Source organism: Aphelocoma coerulescens, chromosome 20 (genome assembly GCF_041296385.1).
Source record: "Aphelocoma coerulescens isolate FSJ_1873_10779 chromosome 20, UR_Acoe_1.0, whole genome shotgun sequence".
Taxonomy (NCBI): Eukaryota; Metazoa; Chordata; class Aves; order Passeriformes; family Corvidae; genus Aphelocoma; species Aphelocoma coerulescens.
In genome coordinates, this window is record NC_091033.1 from 4648339 (window position 1) to 4673371 (window position 25033).

Sequence of the window (25033 nt, forward strand, 5' to 3'; positions counted from 1 at the left end):
GAATGTAGTAAGCTTGTGGGAAGGCAATAAGCAATTAATATGCATAGTGGCATTAAAACTATTTAAAAATAATGTAACAGCTGTGAAAATAAGTTACTTAATGAAAACAGCTCACCTTTCCACCCTGCAAGTGAGAGTCCGTGGGGTTTGTGTCCTCAGTGCTGGGGTTTGCTGTAATGGAGAGCCCATCTTTCCCTGGTCCTCACCAGGGAGCATTTTTTTAATCAGATGGCTACAAAGACTGTCACAGCAAATGTTTCTGGAAACTGTGTGTTAACCAGGTCTAAGCACTCTTGCCCCATAATCGAGCATGCTAATTAAACTATCAATATAAAGAGCTTTGTTTAGTATTGAAAAAGGGTAATAATTCTCTGAGGAGATTTATTTGGCCCCCCTTGGCCTCCATTTCCATGAGGAGTACCCAAAACTACATTGAGCTCAATTACAGATGCCCTAAGACCCAGTTCTTGATGTTCAAGAAGAAAACAGGTGCTGGCATATAGTAATTTTCTGGCGCTGGCATCGCTAATTATCAAAATAGCACATTAGCATGAAAAATGTCAATGCAACTCTCAGCTCCACGAGTTCTGCCTTTCCCAGAAAGTGCTGTCTACAGACGTATATAACAGTGATGACATTACACGGATTTGCATAATTCCTTTCCTTACAAGGACTGGCCTGGAGAATGCCACAAACTCACGAATCCCCTGCGCCGTTCCCCCTTCCCTCAGCTGTAATTGCAGGCGTTTTCCATGGTGGGGTTTGGGGGCTGGAGCAGGGGATGGAGGCAGCACTGCAGCTCCAAATAGCAGCAGGGAGGATGTCAGGGAGTGTGAGAGCTCCTGGAAGGTGGGAGGTTTGAGCTGGGTGAGAGTGGGGGCTCAGCCGGGGATCTGCAGGAGCACAGAGCTGCAAAATTGGCTTTGCAAGAAGCTTTGAGGAGCAGCTGATAAAATCTCGAGAAAGAATTTGATGTCTCTTTTAAAATGTGTTTTCAGACACTAATATCAGTGTCACCTCCAAATATGCTCTTTTTTTTTTCTTCTAAGGAGCTGATTTTCTACTTACTTTGCAAATTGATAGCATAAATTGCAGCCTGTTTAGTGACATGTTACCAAATAATTTTACTCTCATGAAAAATCACTTTGAACGGAGCGTATCAGTCACACATGACAATCTCTTATCTCTTGCATTCCCATCTCTGCTGGGTAACCTGGAAATTGCATTCCATATTTGTTTAAAGGATGCCTGCACCTACATGTTGGAGCACAGACAGCGTGTTTTGTTGAGGGCATCTAGAAGAATATTCCTGGTGGCTGCAGGCGGAGCTGAGAAGCGGGATGGGATTGTGTGAGGGGTGTCAGGGCTGGTGTGAAATGGGTGATAACTGGGTATGAATAACAGGAAACTGTCAGCACTCCCCGTGTCTGTGTTATTTTGGGGCTGCCTGCTGCACCTGAGGGCAAAGTGTGACTTTGGGCCTTTTTGGCTGCTGCTTCTGTTCAGTGATAAAACGAGTGGAACAGAAGAGAAAAATCTGTCAGTGGCGCTGGGGGTAGATGGCACTGTTTGGGATTAGGAGGAGCCATAAACATTTAAACGGGACACATTTAAATGTCACTGGTTCCTTCTCCGGAACATATCAGCTCTGATTTGTTGGGAGCTGTGGGACCAGTCCCATGGACTTATTGCAAGCACCAATTATTGGCTAAGGAGATAATAAGCTTAATTATCCAAACTCATTTTCCATGATGATTTAGGATGTCACTAATGCACATTCTCCTGCTGCATTACTGAGACTGTTTGGTTATTTCAGATTTTGTGGCTCCTTCCTCAAGCCTTCATAGTGACAGTCTTCAGCTTGTGGAAGTCACCTCTGGATTTTAACCCTTTAATTTCTGCCTACTCATTTTCATGGGGCCAGAAGAAGATCTGGTGGTCTGGTCTATGATGGGATGCTGCAAAATGAATGACTGAAATATTTTTTTTCAGATTATGGTTTTTAGCCCAGGTAATTTTTAATTCTGGCTCCCAGCAGATTTGTGGGAACAGTTTTTCCACCACTGCTGAGAAGAAGATGGCTTCAGGGAGAGGGCCAGGACTCCGTGGCACACCTTGGGATGAACAGGAAGGCTTTGAATTGGTGTCGTTGCCTTTGGCAGCAAAACTGCAGCATTGAGGTGGATCAGTGCAAATGAAGGATTCGAGTTTTTGTATTTAAATTAAAAGCAAACAGTAAACTAGCTAAATTCATCCATTCAAAATTCAAATTGGCTTGCAGTGAGCTTCAGTTTAATGGGAACACAGTTATGTCTGGGCCATGGTTCTTAGGAAGTTTGATTGAGATGAAGCTGACTTTGAGAGATCTATCCTTGTAATTTCAGCTAAAATTTAGATCAATTTAGTTTAAAAAGCTTTGCTGTAACCTAAATTCCACTAGTGGGAAGATATTTCAGTACAAATTTTACAAAACTTCTCTAAAAGAACTTTAGAGAGTTTTAAAAGTAGAAAAAGCCTAAAAATCAAGTATGGTTTTTTTGAACACTAAAATTCTGCTGTTACCAAGTCAAAGAAAGAAGGGGGAGCACTCCTGTGAAAAATGGATTAAATTCCAGTGCCTGAGTGATCTGTCCTGATTTAACATTGCTGATAATGCAGATAGAAACAAGACTCTTTTTACAATTATGAAGGTACTGAGTGCACCAAAAAAACCTGAAGGAACAAAGCATTAGCTGTGCTCCTCATTTTCTGGATGCAAGCCAATTATAATCCATATTCTTGCCTTTATTTTTAACGTCGTTTCAATTCTTGGTGCTGCATTTTTAGTGATCTCACGGAGAGATTATTTGGGCTGTACATGGAGTTACTCCAATTTGTTCATCTGGTGTTTATAAAAGCAGGGATGTAAGGGGTGCCCCTGCAAAGGTGCTTTGTGTTCCTCCCCAACCAGAGCTGTGCTCCCTCCCTTCAGAGCTGGACAGCTCTGTGGAAAGCAGGGATTTCTGTGGTATTGAATGAGATGAAAAATCCTGGACTCCTAAATCTTTGGAGGCTCTATCAGCAAATATAAAAACATCAATTTCAGTGGAGAATTGCATGTTCAAATCAAATGAAAGGATACGGTTTGTTGAAAAGGGATTTATTGGACCTGAATATATTTTCTCTGGCCAAGATAGCTTCTCCCGTGTGGAAGTCAGGAGAAAGGATTTTCTTTTATTTCTTTTTCTTCTCAGACAGCTCTGATTAGGCACCTAATGACTGTTCCCATTCTCTGGTCAATCTGCTGTAATTCGATATTAGTAGAAAAATAAAGCACCTTTTTCCTCAGTCTTTGAAGATGAAAATGAGCCTTCTTCACCTCTTTTCTTTCACTGGGGGATTTTTTTTTGTTGTGTGTGGGTTTGTTGGTTGGGTGTTTTTCCTCAGAAGATGAGCTGCTCTCTGGAAACAACAGTCTGCAAAGGAAATATATGTGTGATCAAAGCCCTCACCAATTACAGAGTTATTACTCTTTCTCCTGGGCTTTTGAATGGGAACTTGGTGTCCCTGTCTTTGTCAGCAGAGCTCGTGGCAGTGCTGCAGTGCCTGACATTTTCTGTCCTGGAACCCTTTGGGGGAAATTCACAGCGATCTGCTCTGCCAGGGGTTTGCTCATATTAAGTTTAATTGTAACGTCAGTGTTGTAGATCCTAATTGTGTCTCTCTGCTATTCCATTCAGGCACATAATAGACCTGGGTGGCTTGTGAAGATGAATATAAATTCATTTGCTAGCACAGCTGTGTCAAACTACCCGCTGCTGGCTGAGGCAGATGTGATTCTACAACGACTGTGGTATAAACCCTCCATAATTCCCCAGGGACCAGAAATAATAAAACTTACAGTTTTATTAATAAAACAACTTACAGTGTTGGTTTTAGTGATGTAGAATCGTGTTAGGGGGTACATGTTGGAGGAGGCAGATCTCTCGAGGCGGTTCAGGAGGGGCTGTTCTCCTCACCCATGATTTTGCTGAGGAAGGACCATCCTCCAGCCTTGTCCTTTGCCACCTGCTGCTTTCCAGGCTCTGCCTTAAAAATCCCTCCTGGCCATGTCTCTAGGATAAAATGGCTCATTCAAGGGTGTCCAGAATTGTTGTAGGGCCAAGCTGCAGATAGGGTGGCACTGTGTGCTGCCAGTTCCTTTTCCCCATCCTTCCTCAACTAAAAGAGCACATTTTAGGAAAATGGCTGTTTATTCTCGTGCTTCATGAGCATATTTTACCTTGTTTTTTCTCTCTTTCTTACACATAATCTAAAACCCTGAGCTGCTTTATCTTTCCCCAGAGAAAACCAGTAAATGCCTTATATTGCACCACCCATTATTAACACAGAAATAGGTGAAAACACTCTATTTTCAGCTTAAATATGAAAGGCTGAGCGCTGGGTTTCAACCATGTGGGTTTTCCTAGAGGTGTAGTCAAATGAAATCTCCCCAAGCCTCGTTCTGCAGGGGAAATGAGGTTAACCTGGGACTGTGCAGCCAGAAACAAATTCTCCTGATCTTTTTAGATGAGAAGCAGCAGGAGGAAAATTATTCTTGCCTGGTAGAAGCCCAGAGATGCAAATGGTCTGCACTGAGCTCTGCTTTTGCCATTAGTGGAGGTGCCCTTTCCTTGGCCAGCTACTGAATCATTCAGCTCCTTTATTTTGCCCTACTCTTCTTTAGGCCTCTTCATCCACTTGGAGGCATTGGCCAGGTGTTTTAAACCCTCCCTTGTTGTTTATTTTGCAGGCACTCCCTGAGGGGCAGACGGCGTCCTGGGATACGGCCAAGGAGGATGAGAACCGCAACAAGAACAGATATGGAAACATAATCTCCTGTAGGTGTAAATTCACATTAAACTGAGCTTTCTGTAAGATCTCACACGTGTGCTGTGGAGAAGGCTGTGTTTGAGAAGCTCACCAGGAGCTGGCTAACAGTGCTGAGCGTTCAGTAGTTCAGTCTGTTTGTTACAGGCTTTATTCCTGGGATTTATTTTATTTCATGTTTTTTTAATCGTGATTTTACATAACATCATTGCATGTTGTTACACATTTTCTACCTGCCTTGTTTTTTTGCTTTAGGTCTGTAGCTTGAGGGCTAAATCCTTTTGTCACTGTTTATGTGATGATGTCCGTTTTTCTGTCTATTTTTACTACAAAACCCAGAGTTTCCAGTGCCACAAAAGGAGCTGCAGATAGATCAGATTTTTAGCTGTGGCTGAGGGGTCAGGTTTTCTCCTTCCTTGTGGTCGGTAGCCAGTGGAGCAGTCACTGGTTGTCCCCAGAGTGCTGGTTTGAAGGGTGGGACAAGCTTAACTTCTGCCTCAGAATCATCATAAGGCAACTGAAAATGCACTAAAACTTCTTGGTTCACTTCTTTCAATGATCAGTTCCTGTTGATGTTACAGGAATATCAACTCATAGCAGAACTGCAGGGCAGGGAAGACTCCATAAAACCATTTAGGTCAGCTTTATTCTCCAAAGCAGGACTAAATTCACCTTCTTCATTTTTATCAGATATTTGTGAAGCCTCTTCCAAAGTTGCTCCCCAAAGCTGAGCTTCCCACAAGCTCTCCAGGCAGTTCACCGCAGTGTTTCACTGTTCCTGATAATGACTGGGGAGAGGAGGTGTGAGAATTCATTCTTTTCAAGGGCTGCTGAGCTGCATCAAGTTGGAGAAGGCAAGCTTGAGACCATCAGAACAAGAAATCAGAATATGAATGAATGTGCCATAGATTTTCATGACTGGGAGGATCTATAGAATGCTCAAAGAGCAAAGTTAAGTCATGCTGAGTGATATATTTCGTACTGTATTTTTTTCCTTGGGTTAAAAATGAATTTCCTCTAGAACACATAGATTTTACTAAAGAATTACAAAAGAAAACCCCCAAAAAACCCACCAAAACCCACCAAAACAAAACAACAACAAAAAACAACCTCTCCATAATGAAACCTCATCTCACACATAACTATTCCTCTCTTTGAAGCCTTGAAATAAATGATTCATGTGACAGTTTTGGGGAATGACATAGAACAGCTCAGTTCAGGGACCCTGTGGTAAAGATGAAGAAATCTGGAAATGAAGATTGAAGTTTGTGAGCCCTGATGTGACGATTCCAGTTCTGCTGCTGGCTTTGTGTTGGTTGTGAGCAGGTCAGCAAGTTCACCAGTGTTCTTTATCCATGTGGAAAATGGAAGTGACAGTACTGGAATATTACAATTAGCATGAAAGTTGTCTCCCTTAATTTCAGCTCCACCTCGCTGTGAGCTTTCTGTGCCCTAGTGGCAAAGAGAGACCTCCAGACAGAGGCTCTATTTACCTGTCTATACAATTAACTTCAATTAAATGAGTCTTAGACAGATGAATCATCGAGCTATAAACACGGGATTGAAAGTGGAAGTGCCAAGGTATGATAAAAGGAAAGAAATGTGAAAGACTTTGTTTCTCTGTATGATTTTGAGGAAGCACTTGGCATAATTCAAAAGCAGAGGCAAAAAGAGGCAAAACTGTGTGCAAAAGCCTCCATCTCATTTATGTTGAAAGTGGTCATGGAGAAAACCTTGAAATCCAAGTGAAATGTGAGGAGTTCAGGAAGCAAAATCAAGGAAGATAAATGGGATGTTATCTTAAGGGAAGGTGTTCACAAAGACAAATTGTTGCTTAACAAAGAGTGACGTGAGCCTTTTAGCTCTAAATATAAATACAGCAGCAGTGCAGATAGGAGGTGACGAACTTGAATCAGGGAATGCAAAATGTAATCAGAGCTAAGGAATGAGAATCTGCACGGGATAAAGTGTCAGAAGAGAAGCTCAAGTTTGAGGACTGTTGGGAAAGATTTCAGAATGGGGATGAGAGGGTGGAGTGGGCTTTCTTCTCTTCAAATATATATCAGAATAAAGAGTTTGAGGAGGAGACAAGGGCTCTTTTAAAAGTCAGCAAGGAGAATTTAGAAATTTACAATAGCGATATTGAGAAGACTCAGAAGGGAGAAGGAAAGAGGGATGCCTAAGGAAGGAGCAGATCATTCATCAGATATTTTTGTAAAACCATTGCAAAGTTATCAGCTGAGCCTGGAGCCAGACTCCACTGGTGGGCGAGTTGGGCAAAGTCCCTGAGTGAAGTCAGGGGCAGGGTCCAGAACAGAGGATGGAGAGCAGAGCTGAGAATAGCAGGGCAGTGGTTCCCTCCAGGCAGGTCATGAAAACAAACTGTGCTCTGTGGGTACAAACTGGGCAAAAGCCTGAGCAGAGGAGGTGGAACACGGTTCTACCCTGAGCTGTTTGGTTGTACCTCAGTTGTGATGGCTGGCGAGACCCAGAGCAGGCACTGGTTGCCCCTGCCCCTTTATCTGGTAAATGGCTGCACGTGGCAATTAACATTATTTATTTAACCACGGCTGCCGCTTCGTCACTCCTGGAACAACAAATCCGCTGCATTTTGGGGAGCGAATTGGAAAGTCAAGTTGTACCAGTTTGGCCAAATTTAGAAATATATCCTCTGAGAGAAGGCAGGTTACCACCCCTCCCCCCATGAGGTTCGGGAAAAATAAATTTTCCTCAAAGAAAAGTGAAGGAGATAAAACTATTTATTTACCAAACACATGGGAAAAGGAAAATAATGCTAAATAATAAAATCTCTCACTGTGGAGAAAAAAACCTGGGAAAAAGTGTTCAAGTCCTCCCTTTGGTCTCCTCGGAGCTGGGGCTTGGCCTCTGTGCCCGCTGGAAAGTCCTCCCGATGTGCTCTGAGGTTGAAAGCAGTCCAGCAGAAAAGGGAGAAAATTCAAAATTCCAGGGGAGGGAAAGCAAAGTTCAACTCTCTCTCCGGAGAAAAAAAGAAGCTGAACAACTGGCCAAAAGCTGCCGGGAAGCAGCAAGCCGTGTGCTTCCTCTCTCCCCTGCGGCAGCTGAAAAAAAGTCCCTATCTCTGTGTGACCTGGAACAAGCTGCAAACTGCTTTGAGAAAGTTTTGCTCAATTTTCCTTCCCCCTCTCAGGCTCGGTTTAAAGGCATAGAAAGGCACAAGAATTAATTTCTGGGCGTAGGGCAGCGATATGGGATACACATCACAAAGTCACCCCAAGACACAGGCTTTGATCTGCCTTCTGCAGCGGCTTCAGAGACTGGTGTTAAAATGTGGCTTTGTAAGCCCTTGCAACAAGTAGCACTGCTCAGTGAATCACAGCAGATTAGATCTTGTCTTTCCGGCCTCCTGGGTAACAGCACAGCTACAGGACTGTTCTACTCGGCTCACTGCTCTCCCAGAGCTGCACTGACATCGTGCCTCTCTGAAAACCTCGATCACGCTGCCAGCCCCAACACCTGCTCTTCTTACATTTGCCAACCAAAGCTGCAGACCAACCTGGGAGCTGATCTGTTCATGCAGAGGAGAGGCAAGAGAACTCCGAGAGCTCTCCCAGCTTTTCATGGTTCCCTCCCATCTGGGACAGGTTTTGGAGCAAGAGAAAAGCGGAGCAGTGGATTTGGGGTCTGCATGACCACAGAAATCCCCTGTGGATGGTGGGAAGATGCAGACAGGCTTACCATGCTGGAGGAAACACCAGCTTGAACCTTTTATTATACGAGCAGAGTCCATGAGCTTTGCTCCTGCACTTTTATAAAAGCTGTAAAAACAAAGACAGTTGTGAAGATGCCAGGTTTTTCTTTAGGGGGCAAGCGTAGGCAGTGTACCCGTTTATGTGCTGAAGCAAAATGACTTAATTCTGCTTTAGGGCCCAGATATTGAGACCTTCAAAGAGCATCAGAAAGTGGTTGTTGGAGGAGGGATGTTGAGCTGAATCTATTAGAGAGAAAAGAAAATGTCCAGAAGCTATGTGGGACCTTTGGTTCTATTTGATTTCTCTCCATCTTGCCCAGCTTTAGAGCCATTACATTATAGGAGAATAAAAACTCTCAGATGAGAGCTGAGGACGAGAAGAGATAGGGTTGTGTTTTCTTCAGCTGATGGAGAGCACTTTCTGTGCCTTCCTTGTTCCCACTGAGGCACCCTGGGTTTGAAGTCTCATGATGGTCCACAAAAAGCTGTGGGGTTGATGACAAAAGACACTAAAGGAATTTGCTTTGTTTCTTTCATGCTCTGGCTGCTGTATGCTTTGGGTTGGAAAACTGTGAATTAATCAGAGAATTTTGGGGTGGAAGAGATGAAGAAGCTTTCAGCTGGCACACAGGTGGAGAGCACTTCTAGCCCACAGACAGGGATAAGGCATAAAATAAAAAAACCTGGAATTCCAGACTAGTTTGGGAGAAGGGGCCTTAAAGCACATCCAGTGCCACCCCCTGCATGGGCAGGGACACTTTCCACTACCTCAGCTTGCTCCAAGCCCCGTCCAACCTGGCCTTGGACACTTCCAGAGATGAGGCATGAACAGCTTGTGCCAGTGCCTGACGTCAGTGTTGGATTTAGAACAGAAATCTTTCAACTTCCAAGCGTTTTTATTCCATGATTTCTTCTGTGTTGCTTAAACTATTGCATGTCTGTGTGATATCCACGGACTATGATCCTGAGAGGGTGGGATTTGTCACACCTGGATGTTACCCAGCTCTCATGGCTCAGTCCAGGGTCAGTGGGGGCAGACAGGGGAGGACAGGGGGAGGTCAAAGCATCCTTTAGTCCCAGAACCAGGCTGAATCTCCAGAGCTGCCTGTGTTTCTCCATTGCTGTGTGGGGAGCCCTGACAGGCAGTTTAGACGAGCTGTGTAATGTTTAGATGACGAAAGTTGTGTGAGATTAATCCAGTGCTGGTGTCAAAATGAGACGTGGAAAAATTGCAGTGATACTTCAAATGATCACTAATGGGAATTTTGACAGGAGTTTAAAATGGTAACAATTCTGTGCTAAAATGGGAGCACGGAGCTTTTCAGTGAAATTCTTGTCATTTTTGAAGTCTGTTTTAAGACCCATTTTCAGTCAAACTACTTCTCATATAAATTTAGAGTTCTGGTAACTTGCAGAAGGACTGTAGTAAACAGGGAGAAATAAAACCATTTACACATTTGTTAAAGATTTTTCTATTGTTTTGTAGTCCTAAATGCAATTTGTTTTTCTGTTTCTCCTTCCATTTTTAAAGTTTCTTAGAGTCCATTTGTAACACACAGGGATATGATGTCTGATATATTTAGTGAAGAGTTGAACACTGCTTTCATTTCAGCCTGCCAAGAATCCTGTGTCCTTGGCTAGAGGAGTCCAGTGGATAAAGAGAAGAATCAAAAATAAGTTTTAACCACTGGGAGAGGATATAATAAAGGCATTTGCTGTTCTTTAAATAGCCTTTTAAAGTCTCTAGGCAAAAAAACCCTAAGTACAAGATCCTTACTACTAAGAGCATAATAATTTGCTTTTTTTTTTTTTTTTTAAGTCAAATCCCAAAGTTTTTTTGTGGAAAAAAGAAATTTACAAGGGAAGTTATTTCATGAACTTTTATCCAGACTGTTCTCCTAAACTTTTGAACAAGGTTAAAGATACCATTAAGACATCATTAATATTTTGTGTGCTTTGCATATACACAGATTTTTTTTCTGCTGCACTGTTCTCACTTGTAAGAGCAATAAATCTCCCTCAGGAATTAATCTCATTTTAGTAAAATACGCAATGAAATATCTTGAATTTTGTCCTCAGAAAGCAAAGTTCAGCTTAAAGCATTTTTCATTTGGTGTCAAAATATGATTGGACCTGAATGTCCTCTTTAAAAAAGAAAATAGCATTAATCTTCAGTTCAATTTCTTCATCCTTTATGTTTTTTGTCATATTTGGCTTTTAAAAAAAAAAAAAAAAAAGGAAAAAGGAAAACAAACCAACAACACTTTTTTGCACCTACAGAGCATCTTTTCCTTAGCCATAATTATCCATAATTGGCTGAAATCATGGCCCTGCTCTGCAGTCTGCTTCCCAGGTCTGCCCCATTCAGCTCCCTCTGGATGCGTTCATCCTGCCTGGTTTAACTTTCTCTCTAAAGAGTGGCTCAAGGTGGTGAAACTTAATTTTGATGTTTGGCTCTGTTAAATGAGGAGAGGCAGGTGCTTCCTCCGGGGTTATTCAGAGCGCTCCAGCTACAGACATTGTCTGTGTCCCTCATTAAAAAATGAACCTGAGATTCTTTTCCCCTGTCGTTGGGGGCATTTTTGGTCTCATCATTTTTAGTTCTGTTGTTGCAATGAGTTGAGACTTCCCCAGCGTTGTTCTCTTGCGAAGAGTCAGTAAATGTTCCTCTCCCAGGCATTTGCTCCGGGGTTTGCTTTTCTTTGCTTTTGTTCATGTGGCTCCTGACAAGCTTCCTTTGCTGCTGGAATTGCAAGTGTGAAATTGTCTACGGGAGTTTCCCTGTATTTCATCCACGTGTCCGGTTTAATCAGCTCTTTGTCTGTCTTTGTGAATTGCTCTAAGTATAAATCCTTTTGTTGTCTGTCTAACCACATGATTTACTGCAGCTCCTCGTGTAGTTGCCTTGAGTGCAGGTAATTGGGAACATCAGCACTTGGAGAAATATTCCCCCTTCCCTGTGTCTACAAAGGTTATATTTATTAATACAAATATAGCAGAGCTTTTGATGGATTCACCTGCAGAACCTCCTTTGAATGCAGATGTGGGATTTGATAAACACAGCAATGTGGTTATATTTTTTTTAGGTGTGTAAATCTCCCCCAAAGAATGAGCAGAGTAGAATCATTCCTTTACACAGCCGAATGAATATTTAATGTATATCCAAGTCTTGGTTTTCAGAACTGCTCACACATCAGTCTTCACAATTATTATCTGATTCTACATTTAATTAAGACATGACTAAACCCCTTTTGACTGAGTTACTGCAGAATAGCACCTCATATTTTTATGTTTCGTTGCTATGATTCTTTTTAATTGAATGTAAATCATGCTTAGGCCTGCCTGTGTTTTCCAAAATGCTGCTAAACATTAATGCCTCTCTGGCTGAGAGCTATGCTCTATGAAGCTGGTAGGGAGGAAATAAACTTAATGGACTCGATATTATACTTCTTTTAAAAAAATCATTTGAAAATGAGCGCAGCATGGCCAGCAGTGACCCCCATAACCCAGTAGCCCCTGCCAAGCAACTGGCCCTTAGAAGCAGATCTGCAGTTAATTGCATACCAGTGCTGGGACTGCCAGAGCAAATCACATCAGCAGCCTGGCTCTGGAGTATCTCCTGTGACAGAGCCCAGCACCAGCTGTTCCAGAGAAAGATCAAAATATTCCCCTGGTGGAAAATCATGACATAATCTGCCCGCTGGGGTAGTTCCTTTCTGCGTCTGGACCATGGAGCATGCTGGGAGACGAAAAGATTGATCTCTGCTATTTTATTGCCTTATCTAAAGTAACTTTGAATCTGCTCAAAAAGATGAACATTTCTGATTTTGTTGTTTTTTTTCAACACTGCCTCTGATGCCATGAAGATTTTTTGCCTTTTCTTTTATACCCCTGTTATACCTTTTTACAACTTCTGTAGTGCTTTTTCCCTACATTCTTGGACTTGTTTGTGCAGCTAGGAGACTGAACATTTTAGAAGCTTTGTAGCCAGGGATCAGTGTGCCCCAGAGCCCAAGGTCCTCTCCAGAACACATTCTGTAAACTCAGATAGAACCATCCAGGGAAGGTTCCTTGGGGAGGGGGGCTCACTCGAGCCTCTCATTGGGGAATCTTTGATAGATCTGCTAATTAGTAACACCTATAATGTGATACCAGATCTTTGGGGGTGTGCATTGCAGCGTGCATTTCAGTGCATTTGACCTGGACGTCTGCACCTTAAAATAAATACAAAGGTAAAATCCCTTTTTCCCTTCTAACCATGTTTGACTCTTGATTTTAACACCAGGAAAAGGCATCACCTCGATGCCATTTTGCTGCCTTGAGTTCTGTGAGTTGCATAAAGGAATGATGCTCTGATTTCATTTGTATTTCCTTCCAGCTTCTGGGTTTTTCCATTTCTCACTTGCAGGGTTTTATTGCTGTTTTACTCTCCTAATCTTTTATACCTCTGTCATGATCTATTTAATTATATCCTGGTCTTGTCAGTTTTAGTTCTTGTCTCAGTTTCTAGAGATCAGATGAAGCCAAGGGAGTTTGTAGCTTCCAAGCAGGAAAATGGTTTTTGTCATGGAGATCTACCCTGCAAAGATCTGTCCCAAAACTCCCAAACCAGGCAACACTTGCAACCTGTCTCAAATCTCCGTAAGGATTATGGTGACAGCAGTGAATTTCATGAACACAGAGCATGACTAACTCAAGGATCTAAACATTACATCTTCAACACAAAACAAAGGGCTTTTAGGAACAGGAATACTGGTGATGTTAGTCCACTTTTTATTATTGTAAGTGTTCAGTTATTCAAGTAGCATGGTGGGATTTTTGAGGCCAGGAGTTGCACTTCGTGTGTCCCTTCCAGCTCGGGGCAGCTATGATACTACACTTGAAGGAGTCAGCAGATAAAGCAGACCACTTAGAAACTCCTCTTTATGGTTGCTGTCACTTTTTTTCCTTTCCTTCTTTCAGATGATCACTCAAGAGTGAGATTGCAGCTGCTGGATGGGGACCCTCACTCCGACTACATCAACGCCAATTACATCGATGTAAGGCTCCTGGACCTTCCCCCTGTGACAAACTCGCCTGTGACAAGCCTGCTTATGAATTTGGTGCCTCTGACACAGGGACAGACTGTGGCTCTGATATGAATGACAGCTGAACGTTGTACAAACATCGTGTTGTGACAGGGAGAAGGTTCTCAGTCTCCAGTTTATTTTGTCTGACCAATCTGGACAGATGGAGATTTCCTGTGTTTGACAGATCCACCAGCATAAGTGGGACGTGGGCTAAATATGATGGATGCAGAAATCAATATCAGCCCCTCACAATAGCATTAGTTGATATCTGAGACTTGCCAACTACTCACAGAGTTGTGGTGCAGAAGGCATGTATGTAAACAGATTGACTATTTTTAAGTGTTACAAAATGACATTGGAAAAGCAGCCTCTGTCTCACACACAGAGCGATCCAGTGAACGTGCATTTCTTGAATGTAGCTCCTAAGTCACAGGAACAGGAAATGTTTAGAATAGTTTCTTGAAAGAACAAAAGATGCCCTCAGAATTTTCACAGAGACAAATTCATACCGTTCTTCTTTTCAAACAAGAAGATGCAGTGCTTTGCCTATCTGTTTTCAGAGTTACCCTCAGGTAACACAGGACTTGTGTTTCTTTGTGGAAATAGTTAAAAAATGCCCCATTCCTGTCCTGTCTTTGGCATAAAGAGATTGTGTTACTCAGCCTGAGTGAGATACCCTCACTTAAAATCTCTCAGGGCAGCCCAGCTGCCCCTTCGTTCATTTATTCATTCCATGACCAGTTGTAGATGGTCAGAGTGCAGCAGTTGGCACCTGGAAAGTATCAAATCCCTGGTGGGCTTTGCCTGAGGTGTGATCTCACAGACACTCATCTATTTTCTCTTTTTTCCAGGGCTACCATCGGCCTCGCCATTACATTGCAACTCAAGGCAAGTTCATTCTTCTGTGTCTAAATATTTATGAACCCACTGCTGGTTTATGCTGCTGTAGGAGTTGTTTATAGGGTGACATCATCTGTTTTGGGGAACATCTGCAAATTTTTTATAGGGGCAAAAAACCAGGAAGGATATAGAATTTTCCAAGATCTTCAAGGCACTCAGACTTAAAACCTCAGCTCCAGGAATAAAAATTGCCACAGACTTAGAGGTGGCAGTAGAGCCTAGAATGTGTCGTTTGCGCATGAAGTATGAGAGGGAAACTAAAGGGGACTTTGTGGATCTTGGATTTACCTTCTGGAGTGAAATGGCTGAAGTGGGCAGTGAGAATAAGCTGTGAGTGATGAGCCTCTGAGAGGAACTGGTAGGAAATGCATTTGAACACCACCTTCTGTAAGGTACTTGATGAGTTTCCTATAGGAAAGGAAATAAGTTCAGGGAGAGGCTCTAGACTGACAAACTTCTTGTGAGCACTGGCACTTCAGCTGTTGGAACCTGGAATTTTTCTGGTGGAACTTCAAAAAAGGGCTAATTTCTGCATGTTTCCTTCGTCCTTCCTAACTGATCAATATATAGTGTGAAATGAGGGAATATTAGTGCTGCATCTGATGTGAATTACAACACAGCCTTAATAACAGGTTCAGTGTAGGGTACTTCCATGTCCCATCACTTATACACAGTTACCTGCTGGAGCCATCCCCACTGGTACCATACCACCATCCTCTCTGTGAACCTTTAATACCTGCTGTGAGGAAGGGTCTGATCTCCCAGAGAGCTTCAGGCTGTTCGTGTCTGTAACCCTGAATCACAGGGGGATGCTCTGAGAGGGAGAGCAGGATCCTGTGGGACCAGCACAATGGCTGGAGAGCAGCTGGAAGGAGTTCTTGACATTCCATGCACTCTCTTGAGATGTCCTTTTTGTCTTCTCTCCTGCCCCAGGGCCGATGCAAGAGACAGTGAAGGATTTTTGGAGGATGATTTGGCAAGAAAACTCTGCGAGTGTTGTCATGGTCACCAACCTGGTGGAAGTGGGCAGGGTAAGGTGCCACTCCCTATGTGTAAAGCCAGACCAGGGCTGGGTTTAACCCAGAGCTGCTGCTCAGGAGAGCTCAGCAGCAAAATGCCTTTTGCTTCCTGCAGTAAGGAAATGAATTCAACCACTCTGGGTTTTTCTGTAAAATGCTGGATTTTGTAATGCTTAGCTGCTTCCCTTCTAGACTAATAAGGATCGTGTTCCTGCTGTAAGTCTGGGCTTTGGCACAGTTATACAAATTTGTGCCAGCTCAGAAGCTGTCTCCTTCCTCAGTACAGAAGGAAAAATGTACTTCTGTAGTAGTTATTCTTTATCTGATGGTTTTCATACTCTAAAAATCTGGAGGAGTGAGGATGTGTGACTGGTGCTCCAACTATCAGAAGACCTCTTTAGAAGAGAGTCCAAAGCCTGGAGTTCCTGAGGTCACTACTCCTGGTGGATTGAGGTTTTTGTGGATCCTTGGACCACCCAGCAGTGTTGGTCTCCTAAACACCCACCAATTCCCTCTCCTGGACTGACCTGGACCAGACATCCCTGTGTCAGCACAAGGCAATTCCCAAAGCCCATCATGGGACCAAACATAAAAAACTCAAAAGGTGTAGGCTAAACCTCAGGGAAAAAGAAGGCAGAATGTCTGGGGTGGCTTTCCCCAGCATGATTTTTCTTTCAGAGACTTTCTGAGCCAGAAACTGGAGGTCTTAAAAAATTTTGTCCTGATGTTTGTCACTTTCCATTGCTTTGGTACTAAGAAAAATTTAAATGATCCTTTACTCCGAGCCATTAGTAATTCAGCTGCTTTGTGTTTGATTTCCCTTAGATCTCATGGTTGAATGCCAGCTGCTTCTGTTCATTTATTGCTATTTATTCTGTTTTACCTTCTACTGACACCTCAGCTCAAAATAAATGCCTCTGTTAAAAGAAAAAAAAACCAAGCAACAAAAAACCCACAACAAACCTACATTAATCATATTTAATATTTATAAAACCCCTTTCAATTATGACTGGAACTGGAACATGAAGCCTGCTTTGCAGCAGCTAATTGCTTCAGCTTTAGGTATCGTTCCACTCTTTCATGCTAGAGCATTTAATAACCTGATAACCTTTGTTAGCCTAAATATTCCTTCTGGAGCTTCACTGCCTTGCTTTTATTTCTTCTGGTAGTTTTGCACATGGCTCCTAGAGCTGGCTAAGCTGGGATATGTTTACCTGCTCAGGAGATTTCTCTCTTGAGCCTTAGTTGAAGCCTGTCACAGCTGGTAAAATGCCAAGTTTGTGTCCATATCTGATAAAGAAAGCTCAGAGTCAAACAAATTTAGTATCTCAACATGTATCCCACAATCCCCATGAACTGAAATTCTTTGTCTAAACAGGGAGAGTTCAGAATTACAGGAGCAGTAGCACAGATTTTTCTCAGAAGGGATGGTGGCAGTGACTGCCAGGTGTTCTGTACATCTGATATGGGCAGGGCGTGTATGGAAATTCAGAGAAGACTTAAAAAAAAAGAAAATATCTAAATGCATCCTTTGCATTTGTATGGACAACAAAGGGAACTTTAAAAACATCCCCCCTGTGGTTTCTATGTATGATAGAGGAATTTTGATCTAATTTATACAGTTAATTTTGGCAATTCTGCACATCAGAAGAAAGCCCAATTTGCATTGGCTTCATCTTGAAAGTGGAGGAAAATGTAGGTCAGGCTCTGACTCAACTTGAACGAGTTCCTCTCAATATTTTGCTTTTCCCCCCAGGTGAAGTGTGTTCGATACTGGCCAGATGACACAGAAGTCTATGGAGATATTAAAGTCACATTAATTGAGACAGAGCCATTGGCAGAGTATGTCATACGTACATTCACTGTCCAAAAGGTAAGGAGGTCTTCAGGCAGCTGAAATTGTGGCACACTTCCTTTGTGTTCAGAAACTCTGGGAAACACATCTGGAACACTCTTGGAGATGGGAGCTGTGCTATTTGGACAGGCTGCACTTCAGGAAACTGAATTTTTGACAGGGATTCCGTTTTTTGGACAAATGATTTTACAGGAACATCTTGATGTAGCCGCAAAAGTAGAATCCACAGTGCATAAAGTTTAACTGCATCCAAAAGCCAGCAGACAGCTGATGGCATGCCAGGAATAATAACTGCCTTGTTTCACAGTGGCAAATGGCAGAGGAAAAAAGGTACCAGTTAAACTGGATGCCAGGCAGGGTCCCCTTTCAACAGAAATGAGAATATAATAAAAGGACAAGTATAAAAGCTATCCCCAAACCAGCAGGATTTGGAAAATTTTGTTACTTGTAATTAGAAATTGGAAGTCTAAGTGTCAGAGTATTCCAGGTCTGTCCAAATTACTTTCCAAACACTCAGTAAGTGGTTTTAAAGCTTTTCCAAAGTTGCTGCTCAATGAACTTCAGCCACACTGGGAATATTGTTTCATTTTTCTGATACATCAGCTCCATATTTCATTAAATCATTGAAAAACTTGGTGAGAAATGGTAATGCCAAAATCTGACAGGTTAGAGGAGCTGCTGCTGGATTCCACCCACATTTCCTGTACAATAAAACCCAGCTGACCCACAGTTCTGGGTTACCCTTTTGCAGGGCAGATAAAGGTGTGATTTTCACATACCAACAACTTGCTCTCACCAGAAAAGGTGGTTCTGGATACCAATTTTTTGCCCTTTTCACTGCCAGCAGTATCTCAACCTGAGAATTTTTGGCAGGAGGTAGCAGAAAAGCTGCTGTTACCTGGGGCACGTTCATTCTCGAGGTGTTCCTTCCCCAGGCTTTTGCCTCAATTCCATGAGCAGGATTTAAGAGTGAATTTTTGGTGGTTTATGCTGTGACATAGGATAAACATAGCCATGGGGTGCTGGGGCTGAGGTCACCCTGATGAGCTGGGTTTGAACTCTGAGACCACAGGTTGGAACTGGGAGCTGGTAATCACCTTCCCAGGCCTCATTTGAGCGTTACCCACTTCACTGGGAACTGGAATTTGGCTGAAAACCTTTCCAGAGCGAAAAGCAGCTTCAGACACATTTCCATGCTTAGCAAGAGCTCGGTGCTTGTTATCCCTCTGCGTGAGGGAAGGCAGCAGGGAGCAGAATACGCTGAATGGAGTCTGATGGAAGAAAAATAGAGGCTGTGTTGTCTCCTCAGAAAGGCTACCATGAGATCCGAGAGATTCGGCAGTTCCACTTCACCAGCTGGCCGGACCACGGCGTCCCCTGCTACGCCACGGGGCTCCTGGGCTTCGTGCGCCAGGTGAAGTTCCTCAACCCCCCGGAGGCAGGACCCATCGTGGTGCACTGCAGGTAGGCCAGCTCTCCACCCTCCTCCAGCAGCCTTGCCCTCTCTTTTCTCCTTGCCTGGCAGCAATCAACAGCTGTTTAAGGGTATCGTTTGTGGGCCTCACCAGGAAACAGAGGGAAATATGTTTTTCTTCCCTAAAGTTGGCATGAGTTGGAGATGATGGAAGTAGGTCAGAGAGGGCCTTTCAAATGTAGAGGACCTCCCCAGTGGTCTGTGCTCTGTTGGATGCTCGGAGCAGAGCTGGGGAAGTGGTGAATGTCTGGGACAGCCATTCCAGCCCCTCAAACCTCATGTGGCAGAACGGACAATGCTGACAAAAAGGGAATTTCAAAGCGACTTTGCTTTGCTGCACCCACATGTGCTGCAGCTCAGCTTTGTACCAGCATCTGAAGTCTTACTTGGTCTGGTGGAAGGTGTCCCTGCCCACAGCAGAGGAGTTGGAGCTACATCTGCTTTAAGGTCCCTTCCAGCACAGACCATTCTATGATTTTATGTTTTTATGATCTGAAATATTTGTCTGGCTGGGTCTGGCTGCCAGACCTTGGGCACCTTGGCTTCCTGAAAGCCCAGGAGTTGGGGTGGGAATCTCGGACGAAAAACTTGCCCAGTGACTTCCAGCTAGTAAATAAAAGGGGTTAAATGACTTCAAATGTGAGGAAAGGCATTGCCACATACCCAGAGCTACATCTGCAGGGCTCATGGCATGTCAGAGTTAAAGAAGATGTGGCTTGAGCACAAGGCTAGAGAGCAGAGCTGGCTGTCCCAAAATCTCACCCCTAATCCATCCACAGGGAACTGCGTCTAGATCTCACTCTGTGTCTTGAGAAAGAGAGAAAAAATACATCCCACAGCTACTTTAAAAAGGAAAATCAATTAAATCTTATCTTTTTTAAGCAGTTTTGGATTGGGTGGGTGTTTTGTTTTGTCGGATTTTTTTTTTCTTTTTAGCAAGCAGTGAGTCAGTTTTATAATCAAGTACAGCTAAGGCTGAGGAGTTGGCAGAGATTTCATTTAGAGCTCAGGGCCTGAGTTTGCTGCTTTGGTGCCATGACATGGGGCTGGCCCTGGAAGGTGTCTGAACCTGACTCATTGTCACCAAGAAAGCAAGGGGAGATTTTTCATCCTTCCCATTTTAATGAATAAATGCCATTTCCTCCCTGTTATTTATCTGCTTTTGAATTTTAATGACTTGCTTTAAGTGGTAATTACCAAATTCTCCCCACTGATGCCTGGCTGGATAATATCACTGTTCGATATTTATGAAGTGCCAGGATCCTCTAAATATAGAACTGTTCTAACTATTTGTTAAAATTCTGAAAAGCTGAGAGATAAAGGGAGAGGAAATGCCACTTATTCATTAAAATTCTGCAAATGAAAAATATCTTCTCTCTATTCAGCAGTTGATTAATCTGGTCCATTAATTTATGGTCATTCATATCTCCTTGCTTTCGGCTCTGGTGGAGTTTTCAATGCAGCTGAAGTTTCCCTGGTTTGAGCAGAGTTTTCCTGCTTCCTTCAGAGTAATGTGAAGAGACGTTCTCCTCTCTCTATCCTTCACACCTAAGCAGCTTGGATGATTTCCCGAAGGGGAAGGAGGACACGATGACAACACAGTTTTGCAGGAGATGGCCCAATTCTCACAAGCAGTGGGGAGCTCTGAACTGAAGGGTTTGAGTAGCCTCGAGCTGCTTTCTCTGTAATTTACAGTCCGTAACTTGAAATCACCTCCTCAGGATCCAAACTCCTCTGGATTAAAAAGGGAAAATAAATGTTTGAGGTGGAGGACTGAGCTCCTTTCATCATGCCCACTGGAGTAACTGTGTGCATGTCTTCTAAAGAGTCCCAGGGAAGACAATTTCTGGAATTGTGTCAGTTTGCAACCCGGAGGCTGCTCTCCTGCACTCTGTGTGATCAGAGGTGTGCAGGTGACCTGACCTGTAAAATTATAATGAATATTTTTGCAATATTTTGTTGATGTTCAATAACACGAAGCTTTTGTTTCTCTTCCCTCTCATGAAATCTTATTTCCCCTCATTCTCTGAAATCCTTAAACAGAAAAATGAATCCAGCAGGGAGCGGGAGCAGCTCCCTGGAGGAGACAGCATTTTGTGTGCTGCTCTTATTCTCTCCTCCACAGAGCCCTGCCTCTCCACAGTCCCTTGATCACCAGACCCTCCTGGTTTGTTCTTTTCCAGTGCTGGGGCCGGGAGGACAGGGTGCTTTATTGCCATCGACATCATGCTCGACATGGCAGAGAACGAAGGCGTGGTGGATATATTCAACTGCGTGCGAGAGCTGCGCTCCCAAAGGGTCAACTTGGTGCAGACAGAGGTGGGTGCCAGCCGCTCTCCCTGCACGAGGTGCTGCTTTCCTGTCAGCTTCTCTGCCCAGCAATTCATTAAGACAACACTGGCTCGCTCTGTGCCTTGATTATGCAGAACTTTCAGTGGCTAAACATGCCCGGATTTGCACCGAATCAATTCACTGGCAGCTACTCGGGGCCTCCAAGACAGGAGGGCAAACCTTGAAGTTTAGGTCTGTGCATTGCTGATTAATTTTATTCTCATAGTGGGAAAAAAGAGCTCCTGAAGCCTCTCATGACTCATTCATAGCAACACTGCAGGCTCCAGTAGTACCTAGTGTATATCAATTACAAGCTAAGCAAACAAAACATCCTTGATTCAAGCTCTGGGTGCTGATTAAGCAAGCTGCTCCATCACACAGTGCCTGGCAGCTGCACAGACTCCTGAGGAACTGTTATCCTGTTGCACAGGTTTTATGTGTGTCCTTAACCCCTTCCCCTCCTGAGGGACAGGACAATAACCTGGAACAGAGAAGGACTGTTAACTTAGTTGGACTTCCCATATTTACTTGAGGCAACGAGCTTTACCCAAAATACCCAGAACCCAGGGCTCTGAAGAGACAGATGGGCGTGACCTGCCAGTTCTGTACAGTTGTGCCAGGGAAGGTTAAATCGTACATTAGGAAAAATTTCCTCATTGAAAGGGTTGTCCAGCCCTGGCACAGGCTGTCCAGAGCAGTGGTGGAGTCACCATCCCTGAAAGGATTTAACAGACATGTAGATGTGGCACCTGGGGACATGCTCAGTGGTGAATTTGGCAGTGCTGGGTTGGACACAGTGATCTCAGAGGTCTGTTCCAACCTAAACAATTCTATGATTCTTGGTGTTATTGGAGGTCCATCCCTGACCACTGCCTTGTGAACAGAAAGGCTTTACACCCTGATGTCCTCCTCAGCCCACCCCCATTTTTCCCCAGCATTCCTGAGAGTGCCGACTCCCCATTTTCCATGTAAATCTGAAACGAACACGTGAGCCCTCACATTCAATGATGGATGAAATATGCTCACAAAGCTGTCACACAGCACACGGTGTAATTTGTCTCCACGTGAAACAGAGCCAAATATGCATATTGGGCATGACTTAAGAAAAAAGAAGAGTGGTATTTCATGATCTGTATTCCAAGTATGACTTTAATATCTCCTCCCCTCCCCTGTGCAGGAGCAGTATGTGTTTGTCCATGATGCCATTCTGGAGGCATGTCTCTGTGGCAACACGGCCATTCCAGTCTGTGAGTTCAGATCCATATATTACAACATCAGCAGACTGGATCCACAGACCAATTCCAGCCAGATAAAAGATGAGTTTCAGGTAATTTCATATGTCTCAGTCACTGCAGTTGGTGTATTGAAGGTGTTTAATCAATTTCTGTGTGTTATTTTGTGATTTCCAGCAGAGCAGAGAAGGGGGACACTGAGCCAAGGTCTGATTTCAGTTGATTTTTGTTGTACTACTGGGTCAGGCAGAGGTTTGGTTTTGAGCATGGACTACTCAACCTTGAGCAAGGAAAAAACTGTTCCCATTGTTCCAGTAGAGCAAGGGTAGTAATTTTCACACATAATGCTGTACTTCTTATTTTAATAAGTATAGTGTTGTTAATTTTCTTCCATTATTTATACAGAAACATTTATGCCTCAAGGTGCCTTATTATCCATTCTTGTGGCTCTTATGGTGCTTCCAAGCTTTGACAATCAGCTTGTTGACAACCTTCCACGCAGGGGAGAGAGGGAAAATTAACAATTTTGGCTATTGTTAATTTTCAAGTAAATGTCAATGAACACCTCAGTTCACTGTCCATGTTTTGCCAGGTACCTGGTGACGAAACCCAAAATGATGGACAGTAAAACTCTCAAGTGCTCCATTAAGTGCTCTTTGCCCAGGGCAAGCAACAAAATGGGGGCCCCTCCTTTGCTTCCTGTCGCTGCTGCTTTTCCCACCCTGGTAAATGGGCTTGGGACACTCCAGGGCTTGGGCCCTGTGCAGTTGTACCTCTCACACCGTGGAGAGTTCACCCAGAATTCTGAACGCTGAACTAAGTTTTCCAGTCTTATTTCCCATTAATTCATAATTCTTTACTGTGAGGCTGAAGAGAAACTGGCACAGGGTGCCCAGAGAAGCTGTGGCTGCCTCTGGATCCCTGGAAGTGCTCAAGGCCAGGCTGGATGGGGCTTGGAGCAACCTGGGACAGTGGAAGGTGTCCCTGCCCATGGCAGGGGAGTGGAATGGTTGGACTTTAAGGTCCCTTCCAAACCAAAACATTCTGTGGTTCTATGATTTTGAGCCAACATCAATGTAAGGAAAAAAACAAGATTGTGGGAAATTTGGAGCAAGGTGAGTTTGATGGGAAAGAGAGAGACATCTACTATTTGTTGAAGCCACTCATAGTCAGAGTAAAAGGATGGAGATTGCTTTAATTGTAGTAATTCCCACCCCCTCTCCCAAGCAAAGTGTCTTTTGCAGCAAGAGAATGTCTTTTGGGAGCCCCAGCCTGAGTCAGAGGCCTCTTTTCCTCCCTCTCTGTGCAGAGGGAGAATGTGTGTCTTTTATCTGAAGCCTTACAGGGAATCATCAGGGTTGGTATAGTGAGATAAAGAATGTGGATCCCAACTGATGGCAGTTCAATTAAAAAAAGATCTGGTTCTATCAAGTGATAGCAGATCTGTAAAAGTGTTTCTGCTTCTGAATGTTTGGCATGAAGGAGCCAGAGCCGAACTTCATCAAATGCTGTTTAAAAAACCCACACTATTAAAAAAAAAGCCACTGCTTGCTGGGTGCATTTTGTCATGATATGAGACAGGATTTGTCGCCTCTGTGCTTGTTCTTTTGAGCTGCCAGGGGCTGGCAGCTCCTGTGGGAAGGAACTGCTCTGCTGTGCTTTGCATAAGAGGTTCGGTGTCTGTCTCGTTGTAGAATCTATTTTTACAGGATTTTGGCTCAGAGTGTTCCTCGGCCCTGATTGTCTGGGTTTAATGCAAAGCCTCTTTGCTGCAATCTTTAGGAAGCAGTTGATCTAACTATAGACCTGTGCTTGCAGTTTGTGGTATTTAGGTCCCACTGGCCCTGAGGTAAGGCTGGATGTGTTTCTCATGCTCTACATGTTGTCTGGACACACAAAAGCTCACTCTGGAGAGTTTTTGTAATCTGAATCAGTACAGGAACAAGGGAGAGAGGGCAGTGGCATAAAATAGGCAGGACTAAATCATTAGCAAGTCACCTGCCTGATTGTCTGCACTGTCAGAGATCTGAGATTTCCTGTTGTCTCCCCAGCCAGACTCCCTGCCTTCCATCTCCAGACAACGTAGAACCTGAATCATTTAGAGCAGCTATATTATTTCAAGTTTCATACTTTGACACATTCTTTTGTTTTGGATTATTTGACCTTCCTCTTTTCTTCATTCTGTGGCAGAAGTCCAGTTCTTTGTAAGATTTTTTTTTTTTTGGCCCCTAAATATTTTGTATTCTTCTGGCTGCAGAGAGTTTACTGTAGGACTCCGTGGGCTTTGCTCAGCAAAAGGAGATGTAAAAGTGAAAATACAATGGCATCAGACAGCCACTGATCTACCACCATTTAAGCACTGGTGTTAAGATGCATTCACTTTGATTTCTGAGTTTTGATCCTTGCTGACCAAGCTGGACTGGTTTGTCAGGAGTCCTCCACAATGGGGAACACAAAACAAAAATAAATTTAAAGAAACGTAGTCTGTCAAGCTGTGGAAAAGACAGACAACAGTCAAGGACTGAAAGCAGGGCCCCAGAGATTGGGTATGATTGTGTAAGTGAAGCATCCTCTG

General features: G+C 43.5%; 1 protein-coding gene across 3 annotated transcripts in view; it reads left to right on the forward strand.

Annotated features, from left to right (window-relative positions):
* Positions 1 to 25033, forward strand: part of PTPRT (protein tyrosine phosphatase receptor type T) — a 468237-nt gene that overhangs the window by 425363 nt on the left and 17841 nt on the right. For all 3 annotated transcript variants that reach the window (XM_069033796.1, XM_069033797.1, XM_069033798.1), the window contains 8 exons: positions 4772 to 4859; positions 13541 to 13617; positions 14499 to 14535; positions 15481 to 15578; positions 17323 to 17439; positions 18731 to 18885; positions 21079 to 21214; positions 22404 to 22553. In XM_069033796.1, the coding sequence (XP_068889897.1) occupies positions 4772 to 4859; positions 13541 to 13617; positions 14499 to 14535; positions 15481 to 15578; positions 17323 to 17439; positions 18731 to 18885; positions 21079 to 21214; positions 22404 to 22553 (858 nt within the window). The remainder of the gene's footprint in view (positions 1 to 4771; positions 4860 to 13540; positions 13618 to 14498; positions 14536 to 15480; positions 15579 to 17322; positions 17440 to 18730; positions 18886 to 21078; positions 21215 to 22403; positions 22554 to 25033) is intronic.